The sequence below is a fragment of the Cavia porcellus genome, unplaced genomic scaffold (genome assembly GCF_034190915.1).
Source record: "Cavia porcellus strain 051 isolate PalLab524CR breed Dunkin Hartley unplaced genomic scaffold, mCavPor4.1 scaffold_4, whole genome shotgun sequence".
NCBI lineage: Eukaryota > Metazoa > Chordata > Mammalia > Rodentia > Caviidae > Cavia > Cavia porcellus.
Window position 1 is genome coordinate 69721531 of NW_026947487.1, and position 20017 is coordinate 69741547.

General features: G+C 37.7%; 1 protein-coding gene across 1 annotated transcript in view; it reads left to right on the forward strand.

Moving 5' to 3' along the window:
* Positions 1–227: 227 nt before the first annotated feature.
* LOC100717692 (broad substrate specificity ATP-binding cassette transporter ABCG2-like) overlaps positions 228–20017 on the forward strand; it is a 76313-nt gene continuing 56523 nt past the window's right edge. The window contains exons 1-2 of the mRNA XM_023565165.2: positions 228–364; positions 15956–16176. Of these exons, the coding sequence (XP_023420933.1) occupies positions 15974–16176 (203 nt within the window). The 5' untranslated portion in view covers positions 228–364; positions 15956–15973. The remainder of the gene's footprint in view (positions 365–15955; positions 16177–20017) is intronic.

The following is a 20017-nucleotide window of genomic DNA, read 5'->3' on the forward strand; positions in this document are numbered from 1 at the left end:
ACAAGCCTCTTTCTGTTCCTTATATTGCATGTGAACTACCTGCCCTAGAGTGGGTGTACCTTTAATCAGAGTACTGGACCGCGAATCCATCACAAACTGTAGATTCAGTTACCTCTGAAAAGGCCTATCTAAAAGGTTGGTTCCTGTTCTATGGACAGCTCAGCTCCCAGGGATCGTGATAGCCATCACGAAGGTGGGGCCACACGGGACAAGCGGCAGAGGCCTCCACCTGTGCCCTGTTGGCTCAAAGTTCAGCTGCGCCCTCACACCGGCATTCCCAGCTGCTCGCCTCGAGTCCTCCGCCCGACCCAGCGCACGTCTTGCAGCCCGACTTCTAGCCTGTGGAGTCCCGGGTTGGCCCGCGGTGAGTGTCCGGCCCGGCAGGGGGCAGCGGGGCCGTCCTGGGTAGGGAAGGGGCCGGGGTCCGAGTCCTGAGTCCGCCCAGAAGAGCAGGAGGGCAGAGGGGACCCGTAGCCCGACAGAGCCTGGGAGGCGCGGGGGAGGCAGCCAGGAGCGCAGCAGGGACACGCGGGAGGTCTGCAGGGTGCGGCCAAGTGGGGCAGCCCAGCCGCGCGCCGCCCGCAGTCGCAGCTACTTGGGTGACCGAGGTCTGAGGACGGGGTGAACCCGAGAGTTTGTGGGCGACCTGGAAAGCATAGCTCGGGAAGCTGTTAATGTGACGCGAGTGCAGCCCAGATGCTGCCTGTCCTTAGGTGCAAACTGCTCTGCAGGTGCTATTTAGACGTTTTCATGGCTCCTCTACTCTCTCCGAAAACTTTTTTGAATCAGTGAGTGCTGAGCTCTGCCTCTGAGATCAGAGCCCTTGGGGATCTGAATCGGTGTGAGCCCAGTGAGGGAAAGGTCCGTGGGTTTTGTGTGTATATTTTGTTAGAAAACAGCGCAGTGTTCAATATAGATGATTCTGTCTCCCCTCACAGACTGCTTTGAAAGTGAAAATGAAATAGATACTGACAGTTTCTCTCTGTCTCTGTCTCTCTCTGTCTCTCTCTCTCTCTGTCTCTCTCTGTCTCTCTCTCTCTCTGTCTTCAAATGATAAGGTGGTGCAGATTCTGAGTCTGGGTCAGTTGGTAAGGGTAACCCTCCTGCTTTCCTGCAAATACAGTAGAAACTTACTCAGCCGAAAGCTACTACAGTTGAAATATAAACTTGCTAACAATAATATTTTGAAGCTACTGACAAATCAGTTATATTTTTTTATCCCAGAATATGAAGTTTGTCCTCAAGTTTGGTTGTTTTATTGCAATTACTGATGTGCTCTTTATATTTTTCTGTGGATAGTTGAATTTTAAATTTTAATTATAAAAATCATTTTACATATAATTGTAATTAAAATATTTTAAGTTAATACAAAAGAACAAAACATCAGATTGTAAATATGTCAGTATTTATAATATTGCATGTTTTGTTTCCTTGCATAATAGTAGAAATGGAAAACTTCCTTTTTCATAAAAACCTACAGATTCATAGTAAAAGAAAATGTTAGGCGTAATTTTTTTTGGCCTTGGGCGTTATTCAAGAATTCCCTTTGAGTGCATTCTTTTTCATTGCAGTGTATTAAAATAACAAAATCATTAAGTATTGCACTATATATATGAAACATTTGAAGTGATCATAACCTTGCTGAACTTATCATAAGCATGATAAGAGGAAGATAAATTACAGTGTAGAGAGGAAATGTGCCGTGAAGGAGTACATTAGAATGAGTGTGGTGGATCAAAGGGTCTTCTCTGCTTAATAAATCTGCATCCTGCATAAAAGGAAAAGGCCTGTCATACAATTTAGTGACACTAAAGGGGAAAACATGTTGGCTACTCAGTGAAGCTTCTCCTGGTTTACTTTTGAAGGAACTGTCTTTCACATCTATCACACAAGGATGCAGAGGCAGACTGCAGAATGAAATGGGAGAGCAGCCTCAGTGCTGCCCCGTAACACAGCAGTGCATGGTCTCCTGTGTGTTCTGAGACAGCTCATGTAGTTGTCATTGTTCTTAATCTAATTGTTCTGGGACACATTAGGATGACGAGACTCTGGTCCTATATGCTGTTTGGTGACTGGGTCTTTTTGGTGACTGGTGACAAACCTTGGTATCATGTAGGGATAGTTGGTCCTCATGTTCCATAAATACTTTGCAAATATTTCTGTCAAGAATTTTTTTAAAAAAAATTTTAACCAGTTCATAGCAATTAAAACGATGTATTATGTTTAGTGTGACATTTCAGTTCACATGTTCAGTAGCAATGATCACATCAGGGTAATTTGAGTTTGTCATCTCAGATATTTTATTTTATTATTTTATTTTGATTTGTCTTTTTGAGACAGGGTCTCACTATGTCATTCAGGTTGGCCTTAAACTCATTTTGTATCCCAAGCTGATCTTGAACTCAAAATGATCCTCCTGCCTCCGCCTCCTGAGTGCTAGGATTACAGGCATGTGCTCAGACATTTTATCAACATTTTTTTGATTCTGATAAAACCTATGTCAAGCAGAAGTGATCATACTATGTGGCTTAATGTGGTAGTGATTTTGCATCAGGGTGTATGTTCCTTCCTTTCTTCCAGTTACCTGCATTTTTTGTGGGTCTTTTCTGAGGCACAGATGTGACTCTTCCTGTTTTCATCCACATTGAATCTCTCTGTGTTAGTAATTTTGGACTGAATTATTTTAGTAAAAATTCAAGGGCCCAGTGACTACTCTCCATATATCCTATAGGTGTATCGGTTAGAGTTCATTTTCAAGCTGGAGACTTGTGACTCACTTCAGGGTCCCCAGCAAGGTTATATCAGAAAGCATAAGGGTCTGCATTAGATGGCTGAAGAGTTTGAACTGGGACCCTGGAGATGGACCTCTGAAGTCCAAGGTGAATATTAAAGCTCCTAGGAAAAAGACAGAAGCAGGGCTTCCTTCTTTTGTTTTTATTCCATTCCAAGGTGTAAGCTTATTGATTGGTGCTTCCCACACTCAATATGGTTCTTCCTGCTTTAGCAAGTCCATCATCCAGACACTATACTAAATGAAGAAGTTAGTCATTTCTGTTTTTTCTCTTTTTTTTATTTTAAAGAGAAAAAAATTCAGAACGCTATAATTGGGTATAACAGTGGTAATACTTTCCATATTGTTATCTTTAAATTAGTTGCTCAGGGTACATCTTTATTTGTCTGAACAATACTAGCACTAACCTTTATCTTCAATGAGCTCAGAAAAATCAGTAATATAACTATCTTAACTAATCAATCTATCTATACTATATATATAATATATATGTTGAATATGTATTTCAGCTTCTCACACTAGTGAAACAAATCAAAATACAATCAAAAAAGATTGTATTTAAGTTTCAGTCTGTTAGTAATATTATGATACCGGTGGCTAGTACAGGCAGGGATAGGAGTAGGAGAATGGCTGTCATTAATACATATCAAACAAATACTGGTGTTTGATATTGTATTATTGTGGGGGGCTTATATTAATAATTGTTATGATAAAATTAATTGCTCCTAGAATTGAAGATACTCTTGCCAGGTGAACTGAAAAAATAGTTAAGTCTACAGAAACACCTACATGTGCTAGATTCCTGGCTAAAGGGGCATAAGCCCCTGTTTGTCTGGTTCCTATTCCTGCTTCTACTATTGATGGTGAAGAAGTGATGGAGGAAGGAGTCAGAAGCTCATATTGTTTATCTGGGGAAAAGCTACCTGGCGCACAGATCCCAGGTCAGTTTCTGAAGCAGTCAGTTATAATAGGCATAATTATAAAGAAAATTATAACAAATACATGGGCAGTTACGACTACATTATAAATTTGGTTATCATCTAGCAGTGCTCCTGGTTGCAGTAGTTCTGCTCAGATCAGTAAACTAAGAGCAGTCCCTACTATTCCAGCCCATGCCTTGAGTAAAAGACATAGTGTGCCAATGTCTTTATGATTTCTACAGGAAAGTCAGCGGTTAATTAACATAAGTAGGTAAAATGGCTGAGTAAGCATTAGATGTAAATCTAAAAAAAGATGTTAAATTCCCTCTTTTTACCTCAGTCCTGAGGTGATTAATCATATTAAATTGCAAATTCAAAGGAGTAGCTTTAGTCCTCCCTGGACTTCTCCCGCCTGCCCTTTTTTTTTTTTTTTTTTTTTTGTTTTTTTTTGTTTTTTTTTGTGGGAGGAGTAGAGTGGAGCTAATTGGTTAGGATATTTAACTGTTAACTAAAGTTTCATGGGGGTGGGTCCACCAATCTAGTAAGGAGTTAGCTTAATTAAAGTGCCAATTTGAGTTCAGTTGATGTGAGATTGTAAACTTGCAGTCCTTATTCAGGAAATAAATACTATTTAATATTTGCTTAGGACTTGGAAGGCTCTTGGTTTAGTTAACCTAATTTCCTAGTATAGGGTAATTATTGTTGGTGAAAGGGGAAGAAGAAGGTAATTATAGGAGGCAAAAGTAGATTTTTTATGTCTTGAAAGTATCATTTTTTATATTGCTTTTAGATGGAAATAGAGTTAGGGATGTTGATTCGACTAGTCATATAGAAAGCATAGGTTAAGTAAAACTAAAATGGTTATTAGTGCAAGTATAATAGTATTGTTATTTTTTACTGTTTCTTTGATAATTACTTATTTAGGGGTAAATCTGGTTAGGGGAGGAAGGCCCCCTAGGGATTGAAGGGTTATTATAGTAATAGCAATTACTAATGGTGAGATTATTTCAAGGGGTTAAGGATATTGTAGTTGTGCTGTTATTTATAAAAAATATAGTAAATACGGAGATTGTTAGCATGGAGTAGATAATGAAGTTTAATTGGGGAATTATAAATTTAAGATGGTTACTGTTCATCCCATGTGAGTGATTGATGAGTATGCTAGGATTTTTTGTACTGTTGTTTGGTTTAGTCCTCATCCTCGTAAAATTAATATAATAGCTGAAATGAAAACTAAGGGTTGATTAATGATAGTAGAGATTTGAAAATGAATAGATAGTGGAGCAATTTTTTGTGATGTCAATAAAATCACTCCTGATAGTAACATAATTCCTTGTGTTACTTATGGTACTCAGAAGTGAAAGGGTGCTAGGCCTAATTTTATTATTAAGGTAGGGTTAGAATAAAAGAAATTGTTTCATTAACCTGAGTGTATTATGGTTAGGACAGTGGTGAATAGTGGGATTATTGATGCTGATGCTTGAGTTAAAAAATATTTGGTTGCAGCTTCTTTGGATCAGGGATTGGTCTTGTTTATTATAATTGGAATTATGGCTGGTATACTTATTTCTAACCCAATTCATGTAAGTAGCCAGTGGGAACTTAATAGGGTCACTAGCACTCCTAGATTTAGAGTAATATAAATTACAGTGGTTGCAATAAAGTTTGTTAGTATGGGAAGGATACAAACCAACATTTTTGGGGTATGGACCCACTAGCTTATTTAGCTGACATTATTATTACAGTGTGGTGTATAGGTAACACATAGAATTTTGAATTGTTTAAAGTAGGTTCAAATCCTATGATTCTAGAAATGAGAGGGTTTAAACTTCTATAATTTACTCTATCAAAGTAACTATTTTGTCAGACATATTTCTAAATTGTTTGAGGGGGAACACTGGATGATAAAATGGGTAAGGAGATATGTCATATGCACAGGGCCAAGGTAAAGGGAAGAAAATTTTTTCACAGGAGTTGTCTAAGTTGATTGAAATTGGGGCTATAAGGCTCAAATTCATAAAAATGAAGTTGTTAAATTGAATGTTTTAATATGAAATTTATTATATTAATTTCAGGTGATGTAAGGTGTTCAAAAATATTGATTGTGAGGGCATTTATTATAATGATACTTACATATTCAGCTATAGAGAATAAGACAAAAGGACTCACATTTTCAACATTAAATCCTGATTCTGATTCACTTTCAGTTAAGTCAAATATTAGATTTTGCTAAAGTTGAAATGAATTACATTATAGCAGTGGTTATGTAGGTAGGAGTAATCAGATTTTGTTTTGGGCTTCTATTGGATTTCTTAATGAAAATGATCCATTTAGGAGGATTGAGAGAAAAATAACAGCTAGGGAAACTTCATAGGAAATGGTTTGGGCTACTGCTTGCTATGCTCAGTCAGTGTGTTTTTGGGGTTGGATGCTCATTCTGACCACAAGATGGCGTGGACAGTGAGGTTTGATGTTGCTAAAATAAATAGGACTCCTAAATTTATGTTAATTAGGGGGTAGGGTATTGGGATTGAAATTCATAAGGATAGAGCATGTATCAGAGCTATGGTTGGGGCTATAATAAAGAGGAAAACTGAAGAAGTTAATAGGAAAAATGATTTTTTAATAATATTAATGCATCTGCGATTGGTTAAAGAAGCCCTTAGGGGCCAACAGCATTTAGCCCTTATGTATCTGCATTAGTTATAGCTGATAACTTTTCATTCTGTTAAAATAAGAAAAGCTATAGCTAGAAAAACAGGAATAATTGATAGAAAAAAGTTAATTGTGAACATAAGTATTAAGGAGAGGAGTTGAATCTCTGAATATAAAGTTTTAAGTTTTATGCAACTTACGGGGCTCGGCCCTTTTAACTAATCCTTGTCTTAAGTTATAAATAAAATAACTATAAGATTAATATGATATCATCTTTTAGTTATTAAGACAATAATTGGCTAGTTGGCCTTATTCTTCTTGTCCTTTCATACAGGGAAAAAATTTTAGTAGATAGTAACTTACCTGGATTACTCTGGTCTGAACTCAGATCGTATAGGACTTTAATCATTGAACAAACAAACCCTTAGTAGTGGCTGTCCTGTTAGGATGTCCTGATCCAACTTCGAGGTCATAAACCCTATTGTTGATATGGACCCTAAAATAGAATTGCACTGTTATCCCTATGGTAACTTGGTTCATTGATTAATGATAGGAAACTTTGATTTGTTGTGTCTAGGTTAATATCATTCAGAGTTTTGTTATTATCCAAGGTCACCCCAACCCAAATTATTAATTCAAGTCTAATGTTTCATTTGCTTTTGAATTTAAGGTAGTAAAGAATGAATTAATAAATTAAAGCTCCATAGGATCTTCTCTTCTTATTAGTTTATCCATGCCTCTTCATGGGGAGGTCCATTTCACTGACTGTAAACAAGAGACAGTTAAAATGTAGTTTAGTCATTCATACAAATCCTTATTTAAAGAACAAGTGATTCTGGTACCTTCGCACAGTCAGGGATACTGGGGCTGTTAAACTAACTGCCCAGCAGACAGTGCATCTAATACTTGAAATACTAGAGGTGGTGTTTTTGGTAAACAGGCAAGATTTATGTTTGCTGAGTTCTTTTTGCTTTTTTTAGTCTTGCCTGATAGTACTCCTGTGTCGGGTTAACAATATTTTTAATAAGATAATTAATGGGGATGTTTTGACTTATTAAGTTGTTAAAAATCAAACGTGTATTTGATATGAACTTATATGAGTAGAAATAATTCTGGTTACTGATATTAATATTATTTTTCTATATTTATATAGATTAATTGAACAGGGCCTTATTGTAAGTTTATTGAAACTGAAATTATAGTTTTTTGTTGAGCTGGAATGCTTTCTTAATTGATGGCTGCTCTTAGGACAACTACGGTGATTTTGTTTATTTTTTGTTAAAGGTTGTTTATTTTAAAGAGATGTCCTTCTTTAAATTAGGTTTTATGTTTTTAACTAAATTGAGCCTTTTTTTAGGAAAACAAAACAAAGCTGAACTAAAATTCTTATTTGGATAACCAGCTATCACCAAACTTGATTGGCTTTTCACCTCTACTTCTAAATCTTATATTTTGCCTCATAGACAAGTTTACTCTGTTAGCTGTTTGGAAGTAGCTTGTTTGGTTTCAGGGTAATTGATTCAGTTTTCTTTGTCAAATATATTCTAGTTAATCCATTATACAAAAGGAGCAGGGGTAATATCCATAAGCATTAAAAGAAATCACAGTGGAAATCACAGCATGTGAGGTAAGAATTCTTCACTATAAGTCCAGCTACAATTCAGTTGACTGTGCCCATGCCTTGATCGTTATTGTGAGTCACAGCATTCCCCCAAAATAAAGAGATATCAAATTCATGAAGGCACAGTTATGTTGGTCATGGGCTGATTAGGTATTAGTCCACTGATTGATCACATTACAAATAAGATTACAGATATAAATAATACAGAAAAGTAGTCTAGTTTATATTTAAGTGCAGAATTTGGATTGCGATCAGTTTCAGTTAGATACTATCACCTCATGATTTGAAGTCAGAAACATAGAGGTTGAAATTTAAGTAAGAATGACAATGAGGTAAGTGATTTGATATGTATAGGATGCAAGAGCTTTTGGGGAAAGTCAGTTATTCCAGTTCAAATTGGGAGTACAAGAATAATTAGTGTTATAATGAAAGATGAAATAAATAAATTTATTATTTTTATTTGGCACCTAAGACTAATGGAGTGTTTCTGTCCCATAAAAGTTAAGAAAACCATAGTGTTAGGTATGGTACATGGAATTAGCAGTTCCAGATTACTTTCTCTTTTAGGTAATAAGAAAATTCCATCTTCTAATAGTCTCTTCACAATCTATTGTTTCAATTAAGCTATAATTACAATGTGTTTCCTTAAAATAATTTTAGAGTTTATGTTGAGAAGAATTAAGGATATAATGTGAAGGGCTGTTAAAGACTTTTCTCAAGTAAATCTCAGGATAATATTAGTAATGTGATATGGTAGTTTTCTTTGTTGTGTTGAAATTAATATAAATAGTATGTAGAGGGATATGATTAGTATGTTTAATCCAGTAAGAATATTTGTAAAGTTATTGTCATGGTTTATGTTTGTGTCCCCCAGCTCTCATGAGTTTAAATTGTGCATTTGTTATTCATTCATTGTCTAGTGCTTGTGTTGATGGTGTCAGTGCTCCACCCACATAGGGGTGGAGCCAGGATGTGATGTAATGGCAGGAAGAAGGTGGGTCTTGCTCTTTGCTGGTTCAAGTTTGCTGTTTGCAGCCACCATAAAAGGCAGCCCAGCCATGCCCGCCTGCCTGGGAGCCAACTGAGCATGGACTAAAACCTCCAAAAACTGTAAGAAATAAACCTTTCCTTTCCCAACTTGGGCATGAGGTATTTTGTCTCAGCGATGAGCACAAAGTAACTAAGAGAATTTGGTACCGAGAGTGGGGTCATTTGCTGTGACTATGGTCATGTTTGTCTTGTGCCTTTGCATTTCAGAAATGTTTAACCTTGTTTCATTTGTACAGGGGTTACAATTAAGAGTTTGCCATAGATCTTGGAGGAGACTTTGGACTTGGACTTTTCAGCAATGCTGAAGCTGTTAGGACTTTGGCAACTCTTGGAGGTGGACTAAATGTCTTTTGTATAAAGGATATACATGAGTCCTGGGGGCCAGGGGTGGAATGTCATGGTTTATGTCTGTGTCCCCCAGGCCTCATGAGTTTAAATTGTGCATTTGTTATTCATTCATTGTCTAGTGCTTGTGTTGATGGTGTCAGTGCTCCACCCACATAGGGGTGGAGCCAGGATGTGATGTAATGGCAGGAAAAAGGTGTGTCTTGCTCTTTGCTGGTTCAAGCTTGCTGTTTGCAGCTGCCATAAAAGGCAGCCCAGCCATGCTGCCTGCCTGGGAGCCAACTGAGCATAGACTAAAACCTCCAAAAACTGTAAGAAATAAACCTTTCCTTTCCCAACTTGGGCATGAGGTATTTTGTCTCAGCGATGAGCACAAAGTAACCAAGACAGTTATGTCAAGAAAAAGTTGATAGAATGATAAACAATTCTCCAATTAGATTAATTGTTGGAGGGAGTGTGAGATTAGTTAGGCTTGATAAAACTCATTAAAATATTATCAGAGGGAGGATGTTTTGTAATCCGCAAGCTACATGTATAGTTCGGCTATGGATATGTTCATAATTAAAGTTTGCAAGGCTGAACAGTAAGGAAGATGTTAAACCATGGGCAATTATGGGAGTAGTTGCCCCTATAAAGCTTCCTGGTATTTGGATTAGGATAACTGCAATAACTGGTGCTATATGACTTATGAAAGAATAGGCAATGAGAGATTTTAAATCTGTTCAGTGAAAAGAGATTAATGTGGTTATAATTGTACCTCATGGTGATAAGAGAGCTATAAAGTTTGTTAGAGGATCTAGAAGTTGTGAAATTCGTATTATACCATAACCTCCTAGTTTTATTTTTATTTTTTATATTGCATATTGTTCTCTTTTTTCAAAGAAAGAAAAGAAAATAGAAAAACAGAAAACAGGGCAGAACAATACCAAATTAAAAATTAACATCATAAAATTGCTAGTTGCTAAATCCTATTGTCATCTTAAAAATACTTATCAATGTCACAAAATCAAAGCATAAATAGTGACTAGATGCTCAAACATTGATAGTGCAAATCCTTCTGTTCAATGATCCAACAGAAATTCAGTAAAATGGTCATCTATCCTACACATTATACATAACATTATATGCTTTAGAGCACTTTCCTTTCCTTTTACAATATCCATTATACGTTTGGATCCCATTATTCTGTCAGTTTTTATTATTTTTACACTAGAGAGACAATGTGATATTTACTAATGTGAGTCTTATTTCACTAATGAGGTATTCTAAAGTTGCCTCCATTTACCTATAAAGGCCTTAAGATCATCCTTTTTTTTATAGCTGAGTAGGATTCCATTATATAAAAATACATTTTTTTCATCCACTCTGTGGTTGATACGCATTAAGAGTTAGCTATTGGGAGTTTCAAAAATGGTGGTTGCTAGGGGATTAGGCGGAGAGTCTCTGGAGAGAAATCATATTAGATGCTAGAATATGACAACATGGAGAGGGCCAGATGAATGGATAACGATTCTTATAACCAAGACAGCACGGCTGGAGGATTTAAAGTTGTGCTGAGACCGCGGCTGCTGATAATGGGAGTCTGCAAATCCTGCACCTTTAACGCAGCACACTGACCAGTGGATCCAAGAGGAAAAGCTGTATTGGCTTTTGGTGACTGCTGGAAATTGAGGCCCAGGATCCTGTGAAGCTGCCAGGGCTGCCTGGCTTCATGGGAAGAGATTGTGAGAAGCTCTGGAGGTTGTGAGAAGCTCTGGAGCTCAGAAGCCAGACACTGTGTAGTTTTCTGACCATTCCACGCTGTGTTGGGAATGCAGTGAAGGCAAGCGGCGCAGTGTGTAGTAGACTCAAGAGGAAGACCTACATTTAGTCCTGGTGAGTACTAGGGACTGGATGCCGTGGCTCCTGTGGCTGGCTGGAGGACATCTTGGAGGTGGGCAGAGCCCACGGCTCAGTGACATCAGATAGTCGCCTCTGGTGTAGAGAGATCTGGTGGAGGACATCTTGAAATTGGGCAGACCCAGTGCCACTGTGACATTACATAGTCGCTCCTGACACAGAAAGGTCTGGTAGAGGACAGATGGGATTTGGGCAGAGCCCTGTGCCACAGTAACATAAGTCAGCTGCTTCTGGCACAGAGAGAACTGGCAGGATCTGCTGGGCCTGAACCAAGCGACTGGTTGGGACCCAATAAGCAGATACAAAATAGTCGCAACTCTGTGACATCTACAAAGTACAGCCTAACTTGCAGATTGACTGGCACAGAGGCTGAAGGCTAGCCTACACCATCCTGCATTGCTGCCTACCCCAGATAACAGCAAATAGGGGAGGACAGCAAAAACTCAAGGCAGCATGCTTCTGAAAGGCCCTAAGCAATTCGGAGAGGGCCAGAGACCTCCACGACACTCCAGTCTGAAAGAAACCAGAAACATGACAAGAGGCAGAAATAAAAAAAACTCCAGCTGCCCAACATGAGAAAATAAGCCCAGGAGAAGTAAACACAGAAAAGAACAAGCACAGTAACCATCCAATACTGGACATAGCATCAGCCAAAATAAAAAAATATACCTCCATGACCTCATAGATGAATTTAAAGATGTACTCCTGATCCAAGTGAGGCAAGATATGAAGAGATTAATTAAAAAAATGATAAGCCCCACCCTAGAGAGCACAGATGCAAGAACGGAGGAAATCAAAAAAGAAAGAAAAACTTCTGAAGAAGAATTTAAACATAACTTAGAATACATGAAACAGATCCAAAGAGATTACCAGGAAACTAAAAACCCCATTGAACACTGGCAAAATGCCTTGGCAGAAAGTAAAGTTAGCCTTTTGAAACTTGAAGAGAGATATATGATATATGATCGTGAAAGAAAAGACCTCTTAAAAATAACAAGGAATCAGAAAGAAACAATTCAAAGGCTAGAAGATGACAAAAGGATACATAACTTAAGAATAAAGCATGTGAGTGGGGAAGCAGGAGCAACCAAAAATGAAATACAAAGAATATTCACAGATATATTAAAGGAAAATTTCCCATGTATAGCAAAAAGAAATGATATCCAGATAAAAGAGGCATACAGAACACCAGTATCTACAACCAAAACAGATCTACACCCAGACATACAATAATAATAATCAAGATTCCAGAAATCCACCAAAAGAACTGAATATTAAAAGCAGTCAGGGAAAAGAAGCAGATTACCTACAATGGGAAAATTACCAAAATAACAACAGACTTATCAACACAAACTCTTAAATTGAGAAGGGAATGGGGAGAAATATTCCAAGTCCTGAAAGAAAATAATTTGCAACCAAGACTCATATACCCATCAAAACTCTCTCTCAAAATTAATGGAGAAATAAGATGCTTCCAAGACAAGGAGGAACTGTGGGAGTTCGTGGCCACCAAACCAACCCTACAGAGAGTGCTGAAGGACATTCCAGAGAAAGAGAGGAAGGGACACCAGGATTCCAGCAGCAGTGACAGAGAGGCCTCAATGAACGGGCAGACTGGAATGAGGGAGCAAGGTGGACAAATTATAGCAGTAAAGTGGAGTAGCAGACATGAGGCAGAAATGGTAAGCTATAATCTTTAGTATAGATAGCTTTGATACACTATAAAAAAGGCAGAGGTCATTGTTAATAGTGTATCAGGATTTATAAGACACAGTAGTCCTGTTTAGTTTGAATTTAATTTGTTCTGGTCTGTCCACTCATATCAGATTTGAGGGCACAGACATCTGATCCCAAAATAGCAGGTTATACCATGGTAACTATCCTTAATTTCCTATTAACTTAAACCAAAACCCTGTATTACTTACATTGTCTTACTATGACTGATCTTATTTGAATCCGATTCATTAGACCACGGTTTTGTCTTGGCTGATTTTATTTGAATTTGGTATGCTTGATAGTATCAACCCTCAAAGTAGAGGCAACTACTCTGAAGATGACAAGATGTAAAAGATATCCATACCAGTATCGATTATTAACAGCTCTCAAGTCCTACAATGTATTCAAAGTTGTGTTTTTATAAATATGCTTAACTATATTAAGCCTGATGATGTGGACAAGTCTATTGAAAATAACAAGAGAAAGCTAGTAACTTCAGTATATCACCTAATATTGTGATCTTATGTGTCTTTTTCATTGCATATTTTTCTAGGAATTTGTTTTGCTGTCTTGTTATGGTTTGTTTTTCCCTATAATACAGAGGATAGATATACATATAGAAATTCACACATGAGAAGATTTTTAAAAAACTATTTATGGGAACAGATTATAGAATGCAAGATGTAATGAACAGATACTCTGAAGGAGAGCCACTGAGAAACCCAATGCTAATTCTGTAGCATTATGATATAAAATCTAGCAATACTATTATTCACTGATCAGAGTGATACTAGTCTAATCTCTTTAGTTCAATTTCAGCATATGTAAAGATAAGGACAGCTACTACAAAGAGAATGAGAGACACTATGGTATTTATTATTGTCTTCCCCAATGTCAGATCTTGAAGACCTAAAAAGCCTTCATCATCCTGTAATGATTTGATTAGTTCTATAATATGCAATATGTATTTAATGTGCATGAAGATGGGGACAACTATTTGGAAGAAACTAGAGACAATTAGATAAACAGTGAAGATCTCCAGTGGACTTGCTTTGAAATCTGTATTTCTTTAAATTGTTTTTTTTGAACTGTTTTGTTCTGTTTTTTTTTGTCTTTTTCTTTTTTTATCGGTACTGGGGATCGAACTCATGACTGCCTGCTTGCAAGGCAGGTGCTTATGCCGCTGAGCTAAATCCCAAGCCCCTGTTTTGTTCTGTTTTAATATGTTTAATCTTACCCTCTTTAAGATAAAAAACAAGTGTGTAGGACTGATAACCATATTACTAAGTTTTTGTTAGATCATTGAGCAGAACTGTTGGCAGTGTCAGTATTTGAATGTCATTTTACATACTTTAATTTTGTAACCTGAACAGATATTTCTAAGATGATAATATGTAACTTATCAACTGGTGATTTCTTACGATTTGTTTTTCTGTAATTCTGTATTATTTCTACCCTTTTTTATATTCATGTTTTTTTTTCTTTCTCTTTAAAAAAAGTTAGCTATCACAAATTGTGTTGCTGTGAACATGGGTGCACATATATATCTGTGAATGACCTTTTCAATATTTCTGGGAAAATGCCCAGGAGGGGAATAGCTGGGTTGAATGGAACCTCTAATACTACTTTTTTGAGGAATCTCCTTACTAATTTCCACAATGTTTCCACCAGCCCGCACTCGCACCAACAATGGAGAAGTATCCCCCCCCCATCCTTGCCAACATTTGTTATCAGTTGTTGTCTTGATGGCAGCCATTCTTTCCAGGGATTGAAAGAAGGTCACTGGGTGTGTCCCAGGCAGGCCTGAAACCTGCAGAGCCCCGTCTGTTGTGGCCTGAAGCTGGGGAGTCCTTGACCAGTGGGAGTGATGATCTTAAACTCTTGTGGGGCTTGGGATCATGTGCAGGAACTCACCTCCTCAGGCAGCCCAGTTCCCTCCTCTGGCAGCCTGGTTCCCAGGAAAGAAAGAAGGTCACTGGGTGTGGCCCAGGCAGACCTGACACCTGCAGTGCCCAGTCTAGTGTGGCTGGAAGCTGGGCACGTCCTTGACCACTGGGAGTGATGATCTTAAACTCTCCTGGGTCTCAGGTTGGTAAGCAGGAACTCACTCCTGCCGAGATCTCAGTTCCCTCCTCTGGAAGCCCACATCCTAGGATTTAAAAAAGTCACTGGGCATGGCCCAGGCAGGCCTGAAACCTGCAGAGCCCAGTCTAGTGTGGCTGAAAGCTGGGTGCGTCCTTGACCACTGGTAGCGGTGATCTTAAACTCTATCGGAACTCAGGCTGGTGAGCAGGAACTCATCCCCACTGGCAGCCCTGTTCCCTCCTTCAACTGCACTGTCTTGATTCTCTAGATCATCTCAATCTTAACCTTATAACTTTCTAGAAATTAAATATTGTATGTTTGCCAGTTAGATAAATGATTGTGTTCTTGAAAATCATTTTGTAATTCACCATCTTAGCTTACTTAAGGCAGATAATATCCACAAGTATAAGGATAGGATGTAGAATTTCAGAGAAATTGCTCCTGTTCCTGATAACTCTTCTAAATTCTTTTTGGTACTAACCATGTCATAAACTCCCAAAGTAAAATAAAATACAGGAGATATGATGATCATGTAGTCTTTCTCTGAACATAAGCCATATTGTTATATACTTTACAAGCCAGATTAGTCTAACCCTCAGCAATCTTTTTCATCCTTTATAAATTTTGAGTATCATTTATATTGTTTAAATATTAGTTCCAATTATGTCTTAGGAATATGACAGTAGGACTTATATGTATTCAAGGATACATCTGCCTCCTACTATAGGTGCTAAAGTATTTCTGTGGACTGCTTATTGATAAGAAATTTACTCATTGAAATGCATTTTATTACATGTTGATTTAAATGTACTACCTAGGGTTCACAATAAAATTTAATGGGACTGTCATCTAACTCTTGCTTTTCTTCAAAAGCAAGGGAGAATTCTCCACATGTCCTCCAGTCATGACCAGTTTTATATCTCATCATCACGAGGAAACCCACGTGGTCACCCTGGGATGACCTTCATGGAACTGAAGACCTGTACCACAGGGACTGTGTTAAGTTTTCATAACATCTCCTATCGGGTAAAAGGAAAGAATGGTTTTCTACTTGGTAAGAAAGCAGTGGAGAAAGAAATATTATCAAATGTGAGGTATGTGTTTAATCTTTTTAAAAGAGTACTCTGTTGACCTTACATGAATTATATAGGTTTGCATATTATTAATAATGTATCCATAATATATATATGTATATATATATATATATATATATAAAATTTCACTTTTTTGACTAAGAGTAAAGTGATAGAATGACTTTTGTTTTATCATTGAGACCTTTTGAGATCTTTTAAAAAAGTGATATATATGTATATATCATAAGATGGAGAAAAATTGTGGTCCTTATATACTATGGAGTAGTACTTTGCTATATAGAATGATAAACTTGAATCACTTTTAGGAAAATAGATATACCTTGAGACCGTGATATTAAGTGAAATGGTGAGACACACAATACTTAAATACTTATGTTTTCTCTAATATGAGAAAAAATATAAATGAAAAACATAAAAGATAGATAATATGATGTAGGATATAAATTTTGCTCCAAGGGAAAACCAATCAAGGGATGGAGGGCCAGGTGTGGACTGGAGGGAAAAAAGGCTGAAAAAAATATTGAGATGTGTTTTGTACATGCAGTGGCTCCCACAAAGAATGTAATCAGTATAATAAAAAATAAAAATTGAAAAATCAACATATGTATTTATCAACTATATATGAATGTATGTCACTTCTGGTCCATTTCAAAGGACAGAATTAAGGTTTGTATTTGTTCATGAACATATGCACACATGCATGAATATACATATAAAACTCATGAGTTCTCATTCAGTAACCAGTTCTTCTGATAATTTCCTCATTGTCAAGTTTGTCAAATCTCAAAAAAACTGACTCCTATTAGTCTTAATATGCTTAGTTATCTGCTAGGTCCATTTTCTTATTCCCTAACACAAACACTTCCCAGCCTTGGCCATCTCATTGCTTCTTCCCACCCTGTCCCTTTATAGCTCGTTTTTTTTGGGAGGTGGCAGTTGCTGCATCTCCGCACAGAACTGCATCATCTGCCCATTCAGAAAGGAAGGTGAGGGGTAAGAATTACTGAGAAAGTATTTTAATGTCAAATAACAAGTAGGGATGGTAGTAATTTTTATCCAGACAGAACATAGCTTTTTTCATTATCTTATTTCCTTCTCCTTTTCCCTCACTTCCTTCTTCTTATTTTAAAGAAAATAAAACAAAAGCAAACAAAACAGAATAAAGCTAATCAGAACAGAACAATGAAAGCAATGCAGGATTTCAAAACACGATAATAAGAAACCAACACTGAATATCATAATGTCTTTTGTTTTTCTTCAAAATAGCTGTCCATACCATATGACATAATCAAAGCAAGCAAAAAAACCAGAATATCAGTCTTAAATTATTTTTCTTGGTGTCATCTTGCAGCTATTGGATTATTTCCCGCCTCCTTGTTATTTTTTTTAAGAGATCTTTTACTTCACAGTCGCTGGCTGCAATCCTGCCTTCAAGGTCTGAAAGTCTATTCAGTCTCTTTAAAGCCATTTTGTCAGCTTTTGATGGATTTTTAATTTCCTGGATATTTCTTTTAATCCATTCCATGCATTGTAATTCCTTCCTATATTGTTCTTTTGAGGTTTCCATCATTTTCCTATGCTCCTCTTTTTAAAAAATCTATGTCTTCTTTTGATATGCTGAGCAATTCTTTCATTGTTTGTGATTTCCTTTTACCTGAGATATTATTTCTGATCTGATTGCATTTACAATCTCATGAAGTTGTTTCTTTACTTCACTTGCTGTTACCTCAGAGATTTCAGGTTATGACTTCCATTTTCTTCCATCACTGTGTCTCCCAGACTTGTTCTGTGTGGGCTGGAGATCTGTAATTGCCTTTTGCTTTGTCTTGACCTCCTCCTGGGTTCCTCCCGACAAGCTAGTTGTGGGGTTGCGGGTTCTTCCCATGTTGACTACCCCTCTGTGCTGTAGAAGACTGGGCCAGACACCTAGGTTTCTCTGGCCCTGATTACCAAGGGGGCAGTAGGGTTTGAAGTGAGCTTCTCCAGACCCACGAGGCTACACCAAGGCTTCTCCAATGGCCGTGGGTGTGTGATTATGGGGCTGCTTTTTCTTTCATTCTTATGTGGCTACTCATAGACTCCCTCAGTGGTGGCAGGTGCACAGGGTCATGTTTGTGTGATTCTCCTGGCCTGCACTGGCTGTCCACAGGAAACAAGCATCTTTGATTTTCTGTGAGTGCTCAGTGCATATCTGGCTGTTTCTCACATCCTGATCTGCATAGCAAAACCCTGTCTCAAAAAGAAGAAGGTAGGCAGGGAGAAACAACCAGACCTCCCCCTGCATTCCCTCCTTCTGATGGCTGGTTACAACACAGTCCACACTGGTTCCCTGAGGGAACCAAGTATCTGGTTGGTGGTGGGCATGCAGGGTGAGTCTGACTATTTCTTCATGCCTGCATTCTCCTCCTCCTCCTCCTCTCCCTCCTTCTCCTCCTCCTCCTCCTCCTCCTCTTTCTTCTTCTTGAGACAGTTTTGCTGTGTAGTTCAGAATGGCCTTGAACTCACTTTGTAGCCCAGGCTGGACTCAAACTCAAGGAAATCCTCCTGACTCAGCCTCCCAAGTGCTGGGATTACAGACATGTACCCCCATGCCTAGCTATTTCTTTCTTTTTGACTTCTGTTTTATATTGGACATATTTTTTTTAATTGTTTTATTAAAAGTAGTTTTCATTTAGGAAAAGAGGTTAATTTATTCAGCAAAATTTAAATACATAAGGTACCAAGGAGTGCACAAAATGAATAGTGCACAATATGTCCTCTTGTTCTTAGAAATCTTATACTGTTAATGGGCAATTTAGAAAACTCAGGCACTTCTAATGTGGTTTCTTTTTGTGGTACATGGATCAAAAGACACAGCAGAAGCCTATAACCCTGCATTGGAGGGCTGTATGCATGGAGTTCAAGTTCTGTATGCATGGAGTTCAATGTATAGAAGTGTTGAATGAGGGTAGGGAGGTGGGAAGTGCTCAACAATGGCATGGAAAGTTCTTATTCATAAAAAGACCAAAGATTAACTGTGATCTACTGGAGTGACAAAGATTCTTATGGTAACTTTCATAATGATTTTTAAATTGAAACAATCCAATTTTTCTTCTTTTTCATTATTTTCTGGGCAACTGGGGTTCTGTTTAGAGTCCTTGCCTATGCCTGAGTATTCAATACTCAGTGTGCCACATGTTTGAGGAAGGAAGGAAAGAGGGGTGGTAGTCATATGATAAGTTATTCATGGGAATTTTCCAGTGTAATTAAGAACTTCTGCAGACAAACATTATGAAGTAATAAATGAGACTGGGGACAGCTTCACAGTGGTTACAGATTGCTGGAGAGTGGATGAGGAGACCAAAGAATCATAGACTAGGATGGTGGTCAGCAAACTTTTCTCATCAAAGTCCAGGTGTTAAACAGTTTCAGCTTTTTGAGCCATATATCTGTGTCATGTCTAAATTCCATCTTTGTAGCATGAATGCCACAACAGACATAATGTGACCAAAGAGTGTGGTTCTGGTCAGCAATTCTAATGTGCTGATCCCTGGTTAGAATGCAACTCCTGGACAGGACTTCCTTCTGTTCATTTGTGGATCTAGGTGTTTTGTTCTAAGCTCTATCCTAGAAGAGTGTCTTGCATGTACACAGGAAATGCTTAGTAATTGTGTTGAATGAATGGAGGTGGAAGTGACCACTACTCCAGATTGAAACTCTCAAATTTGTGATGATTCATCATTTTTGTTTTCTGTAATTCTAGGGTGTATTGTGACAGCAAGGTGAATTCAGGAACCTTTTAAATTCTTTGACTTAACGTATTCACATTCAGCTGCTCTTTGAGTCACTCAATAGTTCTTTT